General features: G+C 40.5%; 1 protein-coding gene across 1 annotated transcript in view; it reads left to right on the forward strand.

The window, feature by feature from the left end:
• The window catches only part of RXRG (retinoid X receptor gamma), a gene marked incomplete at both ends in the record, with an annotated part of 43,989 nt that extends 27,619 nt beyond the window's left edge, over positions 1-16,370 (forward strand). Inside the window, 4 exons of the mRNA XM_083357558.1 lie at positions 2,856-2,988; positions 6,367-6,458; positions 6,862-6,967; positions 16,223-16,370. Of these exons, the coding sequence (XP_083213684.1) occupies positions 2,856-2,988; positions 6,367-6,458; positions 6,862-6,967; positions 16,223-16,370 (479 nt within the window). The remainder of the gene's footprint in view (positions 1-2,855; positions 2,989-6,366; positions 6,459-6,861; positions 6,968-16,222) is intronic.
• Positions 16,371-16,951: the final 581 nt, after the last annotated feature.

Consider the following 16,951-nt stretch of genomic DNA (forward strand, 5'->3'; position numbering starts at 1 on the left):
AATCAAGATCACACGAAGTATTAATACAGCTTTATAAAACCCTAGTAAGACCACACCTGGAATACTGCAACCAATTTTGGTCACCATATCACAAAAAAGATGTTAAGACTTAGAAAAAGTTCAGAGAAGAGCAGCCAAGATGATCAAAAGCCTGGAGACTAAAACAGATGAAGAACAGCTGCGGGACTTGGGTTTGGCTAGTCTAAAGAAAAGAAGAAATAGGGGAGACATGATAGCAGTGTTCCAGTATTTGAGGGGCTGCCACAAAGAAGAGGGGGTCATGTTATTCACCAAAGCACCAAAGGGAAGGACAAGAAACAATGGTTGGAAACTAATCAAAGAGAGAAGCAACCTGGAATTAAGGAGAAACAGTGAGGACAATTAACCAGTAGAACAGCTTGCCTCCAGAAATTGTGGACACAACATCACTGGAGGTTTTTAAGAAGAGGCTAGCTAGACAGTCACTTATCTGAAATGATATAGGTTCTCCTGCCTGAGCAGGGGGTTGGACTAGAAGATCTCCAAGGTCCCTTCCAGCTTCTATTCTATTCTAATTATCCACTTGCACATTAACTCATAAAACAATTCACTTTTTTCTAAATTTTGCAAGGCATTTTGTTCTCCCAGACGGTAAAACAATTTCCCATTTGGGAAATAATGTGAACAGAATATGGGTAGAGGCAAGAAAGAAATGCTCAGCCCTTCAGAAATTGGGCTGCTATTCAGCTTCCTCATATTTTCATATAATCCGATCCTATTACTTTCTCTATGTCTGGTTTTCAGCTCAAAAAGTAGTGCTTTTGTACTACTGATTGTAAGACTCTCTCATCCCAAATCCCAAAGGGATGAGATTCTGAACTTTACTTCATGCTGCACTCCTGAAATAAAGCCCAAAGTTGTCAGGAAAAGGTAGATGGTGGCTTTTGGAATTGTGTACTGTATGTAAACAAACCTCAGAGCTTAACAAGACAGAATGGTAGGATTTGTTCTGTCTCAAGGCTGAAAGGAAGTTCTTCATCTTGCCAGCCAGAGGGCAGTGGAGCAGTTACTACCAGGACGGTTATGGGTAATATTATGAGCCTCTAATCTAATCTTCTAAATTCTCAGGCAGTCCTAGACTTACAACCATTTGTTTAGTGACCATTCAAAGTTACAGTGCACTGAAAAAATGTGACTTATTGCTCACACATATGACTGTTAGAGCATCCCTGTGGTCATTGGATCAAAATTCGGATGCTTGGCAACTTGTTCATACTTACGACCGTTGCTGTATCCCAGGGTCATGTGATCACCTTTTGCTAGCTTCTGACAAGCAAAGTCAATGGGGAAGCCAGATTCACTTAACAACTGCGTCACTAATAATAACTGCAGTGATTCACTTAACAACTGTAGCAAGGAAGGTTGTCAAATGGGGCAAAACTCATTTAACAACTGCCTTGCTTAGCAACAGAAATTTTGGGCTCAGTTGTGTTCATAAGTCAAGGACTGCCTGTACTTGGAAAAAGCCATCTGCCTGGTTGGAGGTGATTATACAGCCCCCATGGATACTGAAGTATGGTCATGCCGGTTGTGTCATCCATGATCTATAGAATTACGCACCAAGTAAAATGACTGTCCTTTGTGCATTTGTTTAAAATAAGATTGAAGGTTTTGATGGTTTGTTTGTAGGTTTGTTTTTTTTAGTATTGGAAAGTAGTAAGACACATTCTTCTCCAATTACATTGTGAAGCAGTAAAGTCCAGTAACTTCTTCTGAACATTTTACTGGTTTACTAATATCTGGTGTCCCTATGCAGTGTTGTGATTCAGGGTCAGCCTGTGGGTTCGGCAGTTGGGTCGGACGACTCAGAGGAGGAGGGGGGGTGTTGAAGAGCTTGCTGATGATGGCCTTGAGGCTCCGCAGAGCCCTCAGCCGGGCCCCTCCCACTTGGTCACGACGGAGACCCAGCTGTGTGAGCCTGACAGCGTGGATGAAGATGACCCACACCTGGCCCTGTTCAAGGACGCCCGACGCAGGAGGCAGTCAATCAGGAGTAAACAGAGGAAGGCAATGGGGCACCTCGGAAGGAGGCAGAGAGAGGCCACGCCCTGAACTGTATTAAAGGGGAATGTGTGGGAGGGCTGGTTTGCTGAAGGCAACCGCTTCGATAGTTCCTGTTTCATAGCTCCTGTTTCATGGTTGGTGTCTTGTCTTGCTCTGTTTTATGTTAATAAATTTGGCAGGCTTTATTCCAGCCTCTTGCCGTTTGTAAAGGGGTTGTCCCTGCTTTTGCTGCAGGGCTGGTAGCAGGCTGGTACAGAACATGCAGAAAGGTATTTATTCAATAGCATGTCATGGATCTGAATTCCCTGCAAAGTTTATGCCACGAGATGCAAACATTTTCTAAGAAGGTGCAAAATGAGAAATAGATTTTCAATATCCATGCTATTCCTTCAGAATCAGACTACCTTTTGCCTTGTCACTTATTTCAATTTCTGTTTTTAAAAAGGATCTTTGTTGCTTATAAGCAGTACTGGGTTACTTGCACTTTTGCAAACACACTGGGCTCTCTGGGAGGAAGAATAGTTACAGGGATGAAATGAAATAAATAAAACTTTGCATACTCTAGTGCAGGGGTAGGCAACCTCGGCTCTTTTATGACTCATGGACTTCAACTCCCAGAACTCCTGAGTCAGCTGACTCAGGAATTCTGGGAGTTGAAGTCCATGAGTCACAAAAGAGCCGAGGTTGCCTACCCCTGCTCTAGTGTAACATAAATTGGTCCAGTCAAGTTAACAGTCAGATGATCAAGCAGATTTAAAAAAAAAAAACCTCCGGGAAAAAATGTGTCTATCACTTTTATTTCCTTCTTTTAGGTTGGAACGAACTGCTGATTGCCTCTTTTTCTCATCGCTCTGTTTCTGTGCAGGATGGTATCTTACTGGCCACCGGCTTACACGTGCACCGGAGCAGTGCACACAGTGCTGGGGTGGGCTCCATATTTGACAGGTATGCTTTTATTCTTAACTCCAGCATTTGCATTTTCGTAGAGGACTTCTGGTTAGTTTTGGTAGAGTAAGAAAAGCCTAAATAAGGAAAATGTATTTCTGAAATCTGTAGGAAAGGAAAACTTGCCTGGCTTCATTCACGGGGGACACTTACGAAACTTCTGTACTCTAATTTTTTTCCCCCTTCAAAAAAGTTTTTGATTTTCAGAAATAGCCTTAGGACTCACTCACATACCAATATATAACATGTTGTTAGTTCCCTGTTTTGCATATTATTCTGCAACTTCTTTGTAGACGGCTGGTTTCCACAGCATTAATTTTTGTTCTTCTGCTTTAGGGATCAAGAGAAATAATAATAAAAAATTAAACTGATGCTGACATTTTTTTTACCGACTATCCATTTCTTCTTACTCCAAGAGCACGACTGGAAATGATCCAGCTGCTATGAATGGGACAGCATGTTTGAATGAATTTAAATTCTTTCTATTCACTGGCCATCAGCTGTGTTGTTGTTGTTAGCTGCGAAGTCGTGTCCGACCCATCGCGACCCTATGGACAACATTCCTCCAGGCCTTCCTGTCCTCTACCATCTTCTGGAGTCCATTTAAGCTCACGCCTACTGCTTCAGTGACTCCATCCAGCCACCTCATTCTCTGTCGTCCCCTTCTTCTATTGCCCTCGATCTTTCCCAGCATTAGGCTCTTCTCCAGTGAGTCCTTCCTTCTCATTAGGTGGCCAAAGTACTTGAGTTTTAGCTTCAGGATCTGGCCTTCTAAAGAGCAGTCAGGATTGATCTCCTCTAGGACTGACCGGTTTGATCGCCTTGCGGTCCAAGGGACTCGCAGGAGTCTTCTCCAGCACCACAGTTCAAAGGCCTCAATTCTTTGGCGCTCAGCCTTTCTTATGGTCCAACTTTCACTGCCATACATTGCAACTGGGAAGACCATAGCCTTGACTATACGCACTTTTGTTGACAGGGTGATGTCTCTGCTTTTTAGTGTGCTGTCTAGATTTGCCATGGCTTTCCTCCCCAGGAGCAAGCGTCTTTTGATTTCTTGGCTACAGTCCCCATCTGCAGTGATCTTGGAGCCCAGAAAAATAAAATCTGTCACTACTTCCATTTCTTCCCCGTCTATTTGCCAGGAATTGAGAGGGCCAGATGCCATGATCTTGGTTTTCTTAATGTTAAGTTTCAACCCAAGTTTTGCACTCTCCTTCTTCACCCGCAACAAGAGGCTCTTTAGTTCTTCTTCACTTTCTGCCATTAGAGTGGTATCATCTGCGTATCTCAGGTTGTTGATATTTCTTCCATCAGCTGTAGCCTTGGGCAAAAGCCGCAGCTTAAGAACACCTAGTTAAATTCTCTTTATGAAAATATTAGTGGTCACTTTATTAAAAGTGTACTGATTAACAAAAATATGGTATCTTATTTTTTCTGTAAGATTATATGTACATACTGCCTATAAAAGAGCATATCTCAATTGCATGCCTCCCTCCTCTGTGATCTGATTATTATGAGACAATGTCAAAAAATAATGGATATGTTTAACACAGGTCTTTTACAGGAAAAGCAATTCCTTTTTCTGATGAATGGAATATGTTGATCTAAAGAAGATAAGGGAACACTTCAGTTTCCACCTATGTAGCCTAGATAACTAGGTAGTATATTATAAGAAAGAGGAAATACAGATACACAGGCACATTCTAAGTGTGCAAGCCATAGAAAGGATTGATAAAAAATTATCAGCGAGGTGGAATTAAAAAATATATAACTTCAGATAGGTGATATGGCAGGCTAAGCATATTTTATGAAATCCATATCAAATTAGCACTGCAAACATAATAGATAATAGGAGATTGGAAGGAATGATCTGCACCTCTAGTTGCACAACCAGGTCAAGAAGATGAACACTTTACAAGAATTTTTTGTTTGTGGCTTTAGTTATTGTTTTTCCTAATTTACGGTAATTCAACTGTTCCTTTAGAGTTGTCCTCTTTTGGAATAAATACATAAAATAATTGGGACAAAAATATGAAAGACATTGCAAAGTAATGAAGGCTCGTTGCCTTGGAAGAGTGAGGAAGATTCTCAGGGATGACTCACACCCTGGACGGTATCTCTTTACTCTCCTACCATCCGGTAGGAGATATAGGAATATAGCCAGCCGTACCAACAGGCTGAAGAATAGCTTTTATCCGTGGGCTGTTAGGCTTTTGAATGGGATGTAATCTTATGCAGAGTTGACTTGGGAGGCCAGTGTGTGGTGTAGTTGGTTCACACAGTGTGGTGGGATGGAGGGTTTGTTGTCACTGTGTGTTGGGGGGAGAGAGCACAGGGGGAGGCTCAGCTAATCTCAATGTACACATGTTGTACTTTGACAATAAAGGTTTATTATTATTATGATATCACTTGACTGATACTTGTTTAATGTATTTGGTAGTGCCCCATTCCCAATAGACTCCTGATGATATACCACATAAAACATACTCAAAGAGAATAAAAATTACACAGCAATCTCTAAAATTGCCAGAATTATAATAACATGGCTGTATCCCAGCTCTTAACATTTAACCATTAACAATTCTCTTGAAAGTTCTCTTTCCATCAACAGCCAAAATCCTGGCAGGGAAGGTGACAAGAAGTCTGTTCCAGAGAGTTGGAGACCCCATAGAGAAGCACTAACTTCTCCCTCTTCCCACAAATTTCTCACCAGGGTACCCACCTCTAGGACATGCAAACTGGATGAGTGGGTTATAGTTGAAACAGATAATTCCGCAGGTATCTGCATTCCAAAACACTGAGGGCTTTTATCACCGCTCAGATTGAAATCCCAGCTTGAAAAAAGGATAAAAAACAGAACCGAGCATCCATTTGCGTGAAGATTATTCCCGTTTAAAAAAAAATCAGATTTTCCACAACCCTGAAATAGATGGGAGGACTTACTCTAATTGAATATAGTGTTGCATTGATGCTCCATTAAACAACAACAACAACAAACCACCTCCTGGTAATTCCACATTACTTAACCATGGAATGGGATAACTGGTGGTGGCCAACTCACAGGACAACTTGCTGCAGACAACTCACCATGGGACAATTCCACATGGGATAACTCCACATGATAAATGTTATTTGTCATGCTTCTTTGACATTATTTCCATTTTTGTGGAAATGGACAAAAACGAAAATAATGTTGAAGAAACAACGGCAGACATTTATTGTGTTGAATTATCCCATGTGAATTTTCCCCACGGGGAGTTGGCCATGGCAAAATGGCTGTCCTAGACCCACTTAACCAACACTTAGAGTAGAAGCACCAGTGTTGCATACATATATCTTGATTCATTCATTCCCCTTCTCCCTTGTCTCTGTATGCAGGGTTCTTACTGAGTTGGTATCCAAAATGAAAGACATGCAGATGGACAAATCTGAACTGGGGTGTCTGCGAGCCATTGTCTTGTTCAATCCAGGTTAAGTATTGACTGTTGGGAAGGCTACCATCTTCCTTAGGAAATTCTCATGCCTCTTTACATCCAACTAATTTAGTCATTGGCTATCTTGGATTCTGAGAAGCAGCCAATATTTTTTTCTTGTGACTTTTTATAATTGATTTCTTTTTGTTGTTGTTTTTTTAAAATTGACTTTCAATGTTTACCATTATCATGTTGCATTTATTGAGTCAGCAATGATCTATAAGAAACAATGGGGGGGGGAGTAGATGTGTGGAAGAGATTACTACTTGTCCTAAATGGTGCAGCACTTTCATCCCTAAGGATGATTGCAGGTTTTTTAAAAATATTGAATACTGTTGTTTCAGGGACTGGAATATTTGTCCCTCTTTTAAATCATTTTCCTCTATTGTCACTGCATCAGATGCCAAAGGCCTGTCCAGTCCTGCAGAGGTGGAATTGCTACGTGAGAAAGTTTATGCTACTCTGGAGGCATACACAAAACAGAAGTACCCTGAGCAACCTGGGAGGTAAATAGAAATTGCTTAGGCTGCTTAATGCATAATGTTGTGAAGATGTTGCAGAATTACATCAGCCATGATGTTTTTGTATCCTTAGCTTGAGCTTATATTGAACAACATATTGAGCTATCTAGAAGAATATTGAGTCATAAATAAAATGAATAAATAGTCTTTTTTCCTGTGACTGAGCCTTCAACTCCAAACTGCAACTGGAAATATTGTAGGTGTCTTCAGACAACCTAAAAAGAGAAAGGAGGAAGGAGGGAAGACAAGGGGTAGGTAAGTGGGAAGTAGAACATGAGCTAAAATTGGCCAACTAGCCACATGATTTAAGCAGAGATTTATACCCAGGACTCTATGATCAAATTTTTAAGCATCTTTTGTCAATATTGAATACTTTGTTTCTGCTGTTTATAATTGAAATACCTTGCATTATTTTTCTAGTACATAATAAAAATAGTACTAAGACATTATAGAGGTAGATACATATGTATTTCTTCAGGGTCTCCATTGCTTAAGAAGGCAAATAAATCATGCATAATGGTTTTGAAGTTTTCCCTGGGAGTCAGAGGCAACTTTTGGATGTGTTGTCTTTTTTTCAGCTGAAGCTGGCAACCAAAACTTCTCTCTCTGTTCCTGCCATCCCTCCAAAGTCCTTGTAAGGTTATTAGTGCCCTTACCTTAACACAAGTCCATTTTACTCCTTCTTCTGCTCCTTCTGCTCTGATGGGTGAAAGTTTCTAAGGAAGGACATCCTCAAAGCACAATCTCACAAGATTTGGGGAATCCTACTAGGCAAGAGGGACGTGGTGGCTCAGTGAGTTAGGACGCTGAGCTTGTCGATCAGAAGGTCGGCAGTTTGGCGGGTTGAATCCCGAGTGCCGCGTAACAGAGTGAGTGCCTGTTACTTGTCCCAGCTTCTGCCAACCTAGCAGTTCGAAAGCACGTAAAAATGCAAATAGAAAAATAGGGACCACTGCGGTGGGAAGGTCACAGCGTTCCATGCGCCTTTGGCGTCTAGTCATGCCGGCCACATGACCACGGAGACATCCTCGGACAAGCGCTGGCTCTTAGGCTTTGAAACGGAGATGAGCACCGGCCCCTAGAGTTGGAAAGGACTAGCACCCATGTGCGGGGGAACCTTTACCTTTACCTTTACCTTTACTAGGCAAGATTTGTGTTAGCAAAGTTGATCTTACAAAATTTTGGATTATGCGTGAACTAAAAGCACAACCACAAACAATTCCAGAGAGGGAAAAAAACATGAAAAACAGCAAAGGAGCCATGGTGACTAGATAAAAAGCTTGGTGAACATCTAAAAAAAAATTAAAAAGCACATATAGGAGGTGGAAATATAAACAGGTCACCAAGAAAATTTTGATTTGATAGCATGAAAGTTGCCAGGAAAGCTAAATCTCAAAATGAGCTGGGCAAAGGATGCTAAGAATTATTTTAAACAAAGGAATTAAAGGAAAATATTCAGTATATCAGAAGTTTTATGAAAACGGCACAAGGATAACAGGTAATGGAAAGAAGGCAAAACTGCTAAACTCCTCATTTTGCTTCATCTTTTCTGAAAAGATGACTTGATGACCATAGGAACTGAATGAAAGAGTAAGATTTCAGCTCAAGCATAGACACGGCATAGAATCCCTATTGACTTTTAAGATATTGAAGAAACATGCTCATGTCTAGTTTGAACATTATCTATTACCTTTTAAAAATCCTGGATGACATACTGGTTGATTGGAGGAGAACAAAGGTTTCCATCTTGAAAAAGAGGATAGTTCCAGAAGAACTAAATATCAGGCACATTGACATTAAGGATTCAAAAACAGGCCCAAAAACAATAAATCTGTTAGTATCTGTAAATAAAACAATGCAGTGGTTACTAGAAGTTGACATGTCTTTGTCAAGAATAAATCTCACCAGACTAACCTAATCTGGACCCATACCAATCGGGCTTCAGGCCCGGACACAGCACGGAGACGGCATTGGTCGCGCTGGTGAATGATCTCTGGAGGGCTAGGGACAGGGGTTGCTCCTCTGTCCTGGTCCTATTAGATCTCTCAGTGGCTTTCGATACCATCGACCATGGTATCCTGCTGCGGCGTCTCAGGGGATTGGGAGTGGGAGGCACCGTTCTACGGTGGTTCTCCTCCTACCTCCAGGGCCGCTCGCAGTCGGTGTTGACAGGAGGGCAGAGATCCGCCCCGAGGTCTCTCATTTGTGGAGTTCCTCAGGGGTCGGTCCTCTCGCCTCTCCTGTTCAACATCTATATGAAGCCGCTGGGCGAGATCATTTGTGGTTTTGGGGTGGGGTATCACCAGTACGCTGATGATACCCAACTTTTTCTTTCCACCCCGAACCAACCCAATGATGCCCTCTCCGTGATGTCCCGGTGCCTGGAGGCGGTTCAGGTCTGGATGGGGAGAAACAGGCTTCGTCTCAATCCCGCCAAGACTGAGTGGCTGTGCATATCGGCATCTCGGGTTAACCAAGTTATTCCACCTCTAACGATGGGGGGTGAGGTGTTACCCCCCGTTGATAGGGCTCGCAACCTGGGCGTCTTCCTGGACTCACGGCTCAATTTTGAAAACCACATAGGACCGTGACCAGGGGGGCTTTTGCACAGGTTCGCCTGGTGCGCCAGTTGCGTCCCTATCTGGACCGAGACGCCCTACGCACAGTTACTCATGCGCTTGTGACCTCCCGTTTGGACTACTGTAACGCTCTCTACATGGGGCTGCCCTTGAAGACCACTCGGAGGCTTCAACTGGTGCAGAATGCGGCCGCGCGAGTTGTAATGGGGGTCTCCCGATACTCCCATGTAACACCTCTACTCCACGAGCTGCATTGGCTTCCGGTTGCCCTCCGGGTGAAATTCAAGGTGCTGGTTATCACCTATAAAGCCGTACATGGCCTGGGTCCGGGCTATTTGAGGGAACACCTGCTGCCGGCATCAAACGCCCTTCGCCCAGTGCGCTCCCACAGGGAGGGTCTGCTCAGGGTTCCGCCGGTAAGAGATTGCCGGCGGGTGACACCCAGGGATAGGGCCTTCTCAGTGGGAGCGCCTGCCCTCTGGAACCAGCTGCCGGTGGAGCTGAGAACTGCCCCCGACCTCCGATCATTCCGCCGGGGCCTGAAGACCTGGCTCTTTGAGCTCTCGGGCCCAGGCTGAGGAGAAATTTTTAATTGGGGTTTTAAGTGTACAGGGTCAATTTAATATTTTTTAATTTGGTTTTTAACTTTTGTATGGTGGATTTTTTAATTCCCTGTAAACCGCCCTGAGTCCTCAGGGAAAGGGCGGTATATAAATGTAACTAACTAAATAAATAAATAATCTCAATTTTTGAACTTGGCAAACCACCAGGAAATTCATTCAGTAACCTAGGATGCAATTTAGCTGGCCTTAGAAATCTAAATGTATTCAAGGTCAGTCAATATTTCCTGATTATGCTGTTGTCAAGCTCGGACTCAAATCCTGCCTTTTAATCAGTGGAGTATCCTGCCTTTTAGGAGCAAAGTATTTTATCTTTTCTTTGTCATTTGCTATCTTTTGCCATCTTCCCAGAGTAGCTAGCATAATGTTTCAAAATGAATGTGTCTAAAGAACACTTGGGTTTTTCTTTACATGCTTCATTAACTTCCACTCATTTTGAAGTTGAGCTTTCCTGACACTGTCTCTGCAAATTTGAACTACCTCTCTCTATATATGTAAGGTTTTTTTTTGATTGCTAACAAAGAATTAAAGGGAGACTGATATGACTATTTCAAACTTATTTGTTCTCATCAGTCAGCCATACCCTTCTGAGATTCGAACCTGGGCTGATTGCACATTAGGCAATTGTTCTAACCTTTAGGCCACTGGTTCTTTCTCGCTTTGTTAGCTGAGAAGCAAGGGAGATATGTGTTAAATACTTAACAAACACTTAACATATATATATCTTATTTCCTGTTTCAGCCTAACCCAAGGCCATCTACAGGCAGTAGCCACAGCAGTGGCAGCTCGTATTTGTTTACATACATAGATACATACATACATACATACATACATACATACATATACATATATACATATACATGCACACACACATATATTGGATTAGAGAAGGATTTTGCTTTTAGCATCTCAAACTCTTTGGCCTATTTTTCTTACTAACTTCTCACGCCATTGACTTTTATATAGACAGAAAATGATTTGGAGCTGATTTTCATGACCAGCTTTTTCCATTTCTAGAGGGCAGGAATGCAGAACATCATCTTGTACTTGCTACCAGCCTAGCAGGAAAGCAATTGCTGCTGCCTTTCTCTGCTACACAATAAAAGTTTTTTTTTCCTGACTTATGCTGGCTTGACCTAGGTTTCATTTCATTGTTAGCAAATCCTTTCCTCCCTTTGATCCAATTGATGGACACTGCTTTCCATGGCCAGATTTTTTAAAAATACACACCCTCTTGTTTAGTGACTGCAATCCAGCATGGTGACTAAATACACACACACACACACACACACAGAGAGAGAGAGAGAGAGAGAGAGAGAGAGAGAGAGAGAGAGAGAGAGAGAGAGAGAGAGAGAGAGAGAGAGAGAGAGAGAGAGAATAGATCACTGGTTGCTGTTGCCCCATTCAGATAAAATTCTCTCATGGAGCAATGCCAGGGTTACTCTAATTGCTGAGAGTTGCAGCCAGATGCAGAAATTTGAGTAGAAAATTGACCAGAAAATTAATTTTTGTGCCTGTTACTAGTGTTTATTACTGCTTTGTGATTGATCATCAAACAAGATAGTTACTAAAGTTGGTTCACTGATAAAATAGTGGAAGTCTGGTCTAGTCTGGTTTAGTTCAGTCTTTTTAAGTGCAATTGACAAAAAGTTGGTCACTTTCTCCTTATCCAGCCCAAGGGACAGAAAAAATGCTTATACTTATTGTGTTTACTTTTTCATTTTTTTAATACATCCTGCACCGGTAAATAAATAGGTAGATCCACCAATAAGAGAGTTTAATTAATTAGATGTATACTCTTCCTTTCAAGGCAGTGTATATAATGCTCTTGCCTCCAGTTTTCCCCATTAGAGCCTTGGTGGAGCAGTGGGCTAATGCCTCCTTAAGTAACACCAACTGCCTGCAATTAGTGCAGGTTCGAGTCCCACCAGGCTCAAGGTTGACTCAGCCTTCCATCCTTCCAAGGTAGGTAAAATGAGGACCCAGATTGTTGGGGGCAATTAAGCTGACTTTGTAATAATGCCGCTGGGGTGTGTGTGAAAGCCCTAATAAGCAGGCATATACATAGAATGAAGGCTACTGCTAAGCTTGTAAGCCGCCCTGAGTCTTCAGAGAAGGGCGGGATATAAATGGAATTAAAATAAAATAAAATAAATAAAATAAATAACAAGTCTGTGACGTGGGTTAGAATGAGATAAAGTGACTGGCCAATAAATACCTGGACTTTCATGCCTAAGGGGGGACTAAAATGCCTGATATCCTGAATTAATAATCCAGCACTCCAGGCAGAACATCAGGTCATTCACTGGGGTCAAAGCAGAATAATGGATTGAAATTCAGAAAGGGATTTCCGAAGCCAACATCATTTCAGCCAGGCGTTGTAGTGCTGCAATGTGGAAAAGGCCTGAGAGCTATTTTTTTTAAATAGAATATAAAAGCAGGGAAGGGTCTACATCAAGGGATGAGTATAAATGTGGCTTGTATGTTAATTAGTACTTCAGTGTATTTGGCCCTGGAAGGTTAACTAGAAAAGAACCTTTCTATCTTTCTTAGCTTGAAAGAGAATCCCCACAATCTAACTTTTATAATTTTTATACTATACCATTCTGCCATCTGCTGGACAATATTTAGATTGCTAAAATAAAATAAAAAGTATTTTCTGAATTATTTTAAAATCCTTTTTGTGTACTTCATCTCTTTTTTTTTTGAGCAGCAGTACTTTAAACCAGCCAATCAATACTTCTTGTTCAAAATGCATAATTAAGAGTTACAGAGTTGACTTACAGAGAAAAGAGACTTCTAACTAACTGAAGGGAATACTGGCATTTGCAATGAATTCCAATAGCATTTCAAAGTGTTCGATTTTAATTACATTGTGACAAATTTAGTAATAGATAGAGGGGGAGATAATACTGAATTTTACACATACCTATGCCCACCATATATAAATAACCAAAATTTCATTATAGAATTTTTTTAAAGGAAGATAATTAATACAAATGAATATAAAGAATATATAAAGAAAAAGAAAAGAAAAAGAAATCAAAGTGAAAGCTAAAAATGCAAGAAAGAAAAACAAATAGTAAATAAAGAAAAAAGATACAAAGAAGTAGTTTCTAATCTTGTTTACAGCAATTATTGCAATGATAAATTTACCACTTACTCTATGGTTGACTCTCATCTTCCCATATCCTGTCTAGTCATTAACCCATACATTATGTTTATTTTTTTTTCTGTTTTACACAACAAGTCCATAAGGGTTTTCCAACTGGCAATAAATGTACATATTGTTTTTTCTAAATAATTCAATTTAGCCATTTCAGCAAGTTCCAACATCTTCACCAATTATTCCTCCATTGTGGGTAATGCCAAATTTTTCCATCTTTGTGCAAAGAATAACCCTGCTGCAGTTATCATGTACGAAAACAACGTCCCATGACATTTTTCCAATTGTTTGTCTGTCAATCCCAAGACAAAAACCTCTGGCCTCAATTGTATATTAATCTTTAAAATTGTCTGAATCAAAAATTTTGTAGCTTTTTTACCCATCCACTGAACATGACAAAATGATATGTCCCTTCTTGTTATTCCCATTTCCAACATATATAATTCTAGACAATTTCTCTGAGGATATGTATCAACAGTAAACAATTTTTATAAATTATAAAAATTAATTTATAAAAAAAATCTCTTTAAGAGTGTAACATAAAATATATAAACAAAGTTTGAAATATAAGTTTAAAAACTTTTTTTAAAAATGGAATAAACAACAAAAGGGTGACTAAAACTTTGATTTTAGAAAGTTACAAATGCACTAAGGATCCAGATAAATTTAAAATAAGTTTTTTGGGAACTAAAGTTTATAGTTAAAAGGAACACATACACCTGACTTACAGTTACAGAATGAAGCATAATATTCTAATGTTAGGCAAATTGAGGGAGATTTTTGGTACAATGGACAGAGAAGGTAATTTTACTAGTGTCAACAGAGACATTTGCCTCTATGAAGAGACTGCATCAAAAATGTTATGGATGAGGAACAAGTTCTGCCTGACAAGAATGAGCTGAAAGTGTATTTACAAATTTACTTATTTATTTAGCATATGGAGATGTTGGCTGCCTGTTAGCTAGCCCTGTTTGGTTCCCCCTCACGTGCTACCCAAGGTGTACCACATGAGGGCGGGTTAGCTCCGCACCAGAAAGAAAGACAAGCCGCTTTCCTGCAGCAGTAGCATCGAAGGCCCTCTCCCTCCACTGACACTGCTTAACAAAGAGGCCTCACAATCTGGAAGGTTCAGCATCAGCAGGATTCTAGGTGCCTGCACGAAGTGCCACCTCTTCACCCCACCGAAGTGGTACCTATTTTTCCCCCATGTAGCATGCTAGGTGGGCAGAAGCTGAGCCAAATGACGGGAGCTCATCCCGCCATATAGTGCTAGGATTTGAATTGCTGGAGCAAAGATCTTCTCCAGTGTCATTAAGTCACTAAACCACCATGCCTCCCATATTTATCAATGACCGGCTACAACATGGAAAAAGATGTTACACTGAACATATAAAAGGTGTCTGATATCTTCATTAAAAGCAATATACAAATGATGTTCAAATAATGTATCAAGAGAGTGATCTGATAATTTTCCTACACTGAATTTATAAAAGAGTTATTGCTAAAGTTTTGAAGAATCTTGAGGAAAGAGACAAAGAAACAATGAAAAGAGAGTTCTACATCACCGTTTGATAGTGACCACTAAAGATCAAGACTGTTAGAAGTAAAAGGAATATAAAGTTGGTACTCCCAAGGGTGCTTTTTCAGGACGCAACTGGACCTTCTTGTTTTTCTTTGAAGACGTTGCACTTCTCATCCAAGAAGCTTCTTCAGCTCTGACTGGATGGTGGGGAATGGAAGGATTTATACTCCTTGCAAACAGCTGCTCATTTGCATTCTTTCAGAGAGGTTTATTTGGAGGTTTATCTGTGTCCTCAGAGTCACCTGAGTCTTGCAAATGTGTGTGGAGCCTTCTTGGCTGCAGGATGTTGTCAGCCCTGTTGTCCCTTCACTGTTGAAGACAGGCACAGGCTCTTGAGGATGAGTCTATGTTGCCTGCATCTCAAACTGAAGCACAAATGGTTCCTATAGTCTGCAATGTTTTCTGGAAATCCGTTCATACTCCTGCACCATTTGAAGGGTGTTCATCCCAAGGTGCAGACTAAATGTCTATGGAGATTCTCAGTCATCCAGGTCATGGTGGTCCCAAAAGTGCCTTTTTTTTGAGAAGCTTCAGTGGATGAGAAGCAAAACGTCTTTAATGAAGAACAAGAAAGTCCATTTGCCTCCTGAAAAAGCATCTTCGGGACCACCATGACCTGGATGACTGAGAATGTCCATAGACATGAAGCTGGTTCATTTGATCAAAGTTAAAATGACTATGTTGTTATTCTTCATAACTCTTAAAATGACTGAAAGGACTGAAGTGACAATGCATTATGGATGTGTTTATAGTTAAGAAATATTATAAGTGAAGAAGAAATCATTTCTGCATTAAGAAGAGGAGATAAGTTACTAGAATAATATATGCTTCTTGGGATGTCACTTCTTTATTTCTTTTTTTTTCTTTACTATATCCTTTTCTCTTTCCCTTTTTTTTGCATCTTCCATTTCTTTTTACCCTTATATCTTTTAGTCTGTATTAATGTTTTACTTGTAATTACAATCTTTAATGACACACACACAATTCTCTCTCTCTCTCTCTCTCTCTCTCTCTCTCTCTCTCTCTGTGTGTGTGTGTGTGTGTGTGTGTAAAATCAATGGCATCCAATGGACATATGGTTTTAACAATGTCAGATATTTTAGCACTCGCATGCAGACTTCTGCTGGCTTCCAACCCAGTTCAGAAAAGGTGGGTTCTGTCTGACCTTGGTGTTTCCAGCAGCTATTAATTACAGATTTTCCTCCTCCTCCTCCTCCTCCTCCTCCTCCTCCTCCTCCTCCTCCTCCTCCTCCTCCTCTTCTCTCACTCTTTCTCTCTCTCTGCTTCTTCCAGATTTGCTAAACTTCTTCTCAGGCTGCCTGCTTTGAGATCTATTGGACTGAAATGCCTGGAACACCTCTTCTTCTTCAAGTTAATAGGTGACACCCCTATTGACACCTTTCTTATGGAGATGTTAGAAACACCTCTGCAAATCACTTAATGAGGACAGGATGCTAACAAGAAGGTGCAAATGACACCAGTGAAGAAGTTTTGTTCCTGATCTGCTGGCTTTCACCTATCCCATTCTCCCAACTGTCTATATGGAATGACTTTCAGAAAGAAATAGGAACCCCTGTAAATGTTTAGCTTTTAAAAATGGAATGCTGTTCACATGCAAAGTTTTAAATAGCAGCTAGGAGGATCAGGCCACCCTGTAGCTCATCAAAAACAATTTGTAGCTCATCACAAAAAACTTGTATGAATGATTGAGTTTAAATTATTTTTTCACTTCCCAACAGATGAGAAATAAAATAATATATGAGTAATTAGTATGGAAGTTGTTGCTGAGGTCCTTCTTACTAGGAGAACTTCAGAGAACGTCTCTTACAACATGTCACTTATATCCTTGTATACTTATGTTCATATTTTACCCAGAATATATATAAACATGATAAGAAACATGCATTGGATATTTTTGACATCATAATTCCAAGATAGAGTAGGATAATATGGAATAGACTTCCATTCAGTGAGTGTTCATGATCTGAAGCTGGGCATGTTTTATTTTAGATAGCAAAACCA

The sequence above is a fragment of the Vipera ursinii genome, assembly GCF_947247035.1.
Source record: "Vipera ursinii genome assembly, chromosome: 3".
NCBI classification, from domain to species: domain Eukaryota; kingdom Metazoa; phylum Chordata; class Lepidosauria; order Squamata; family Viperidae; genus Vipera; species Vipera ursinii.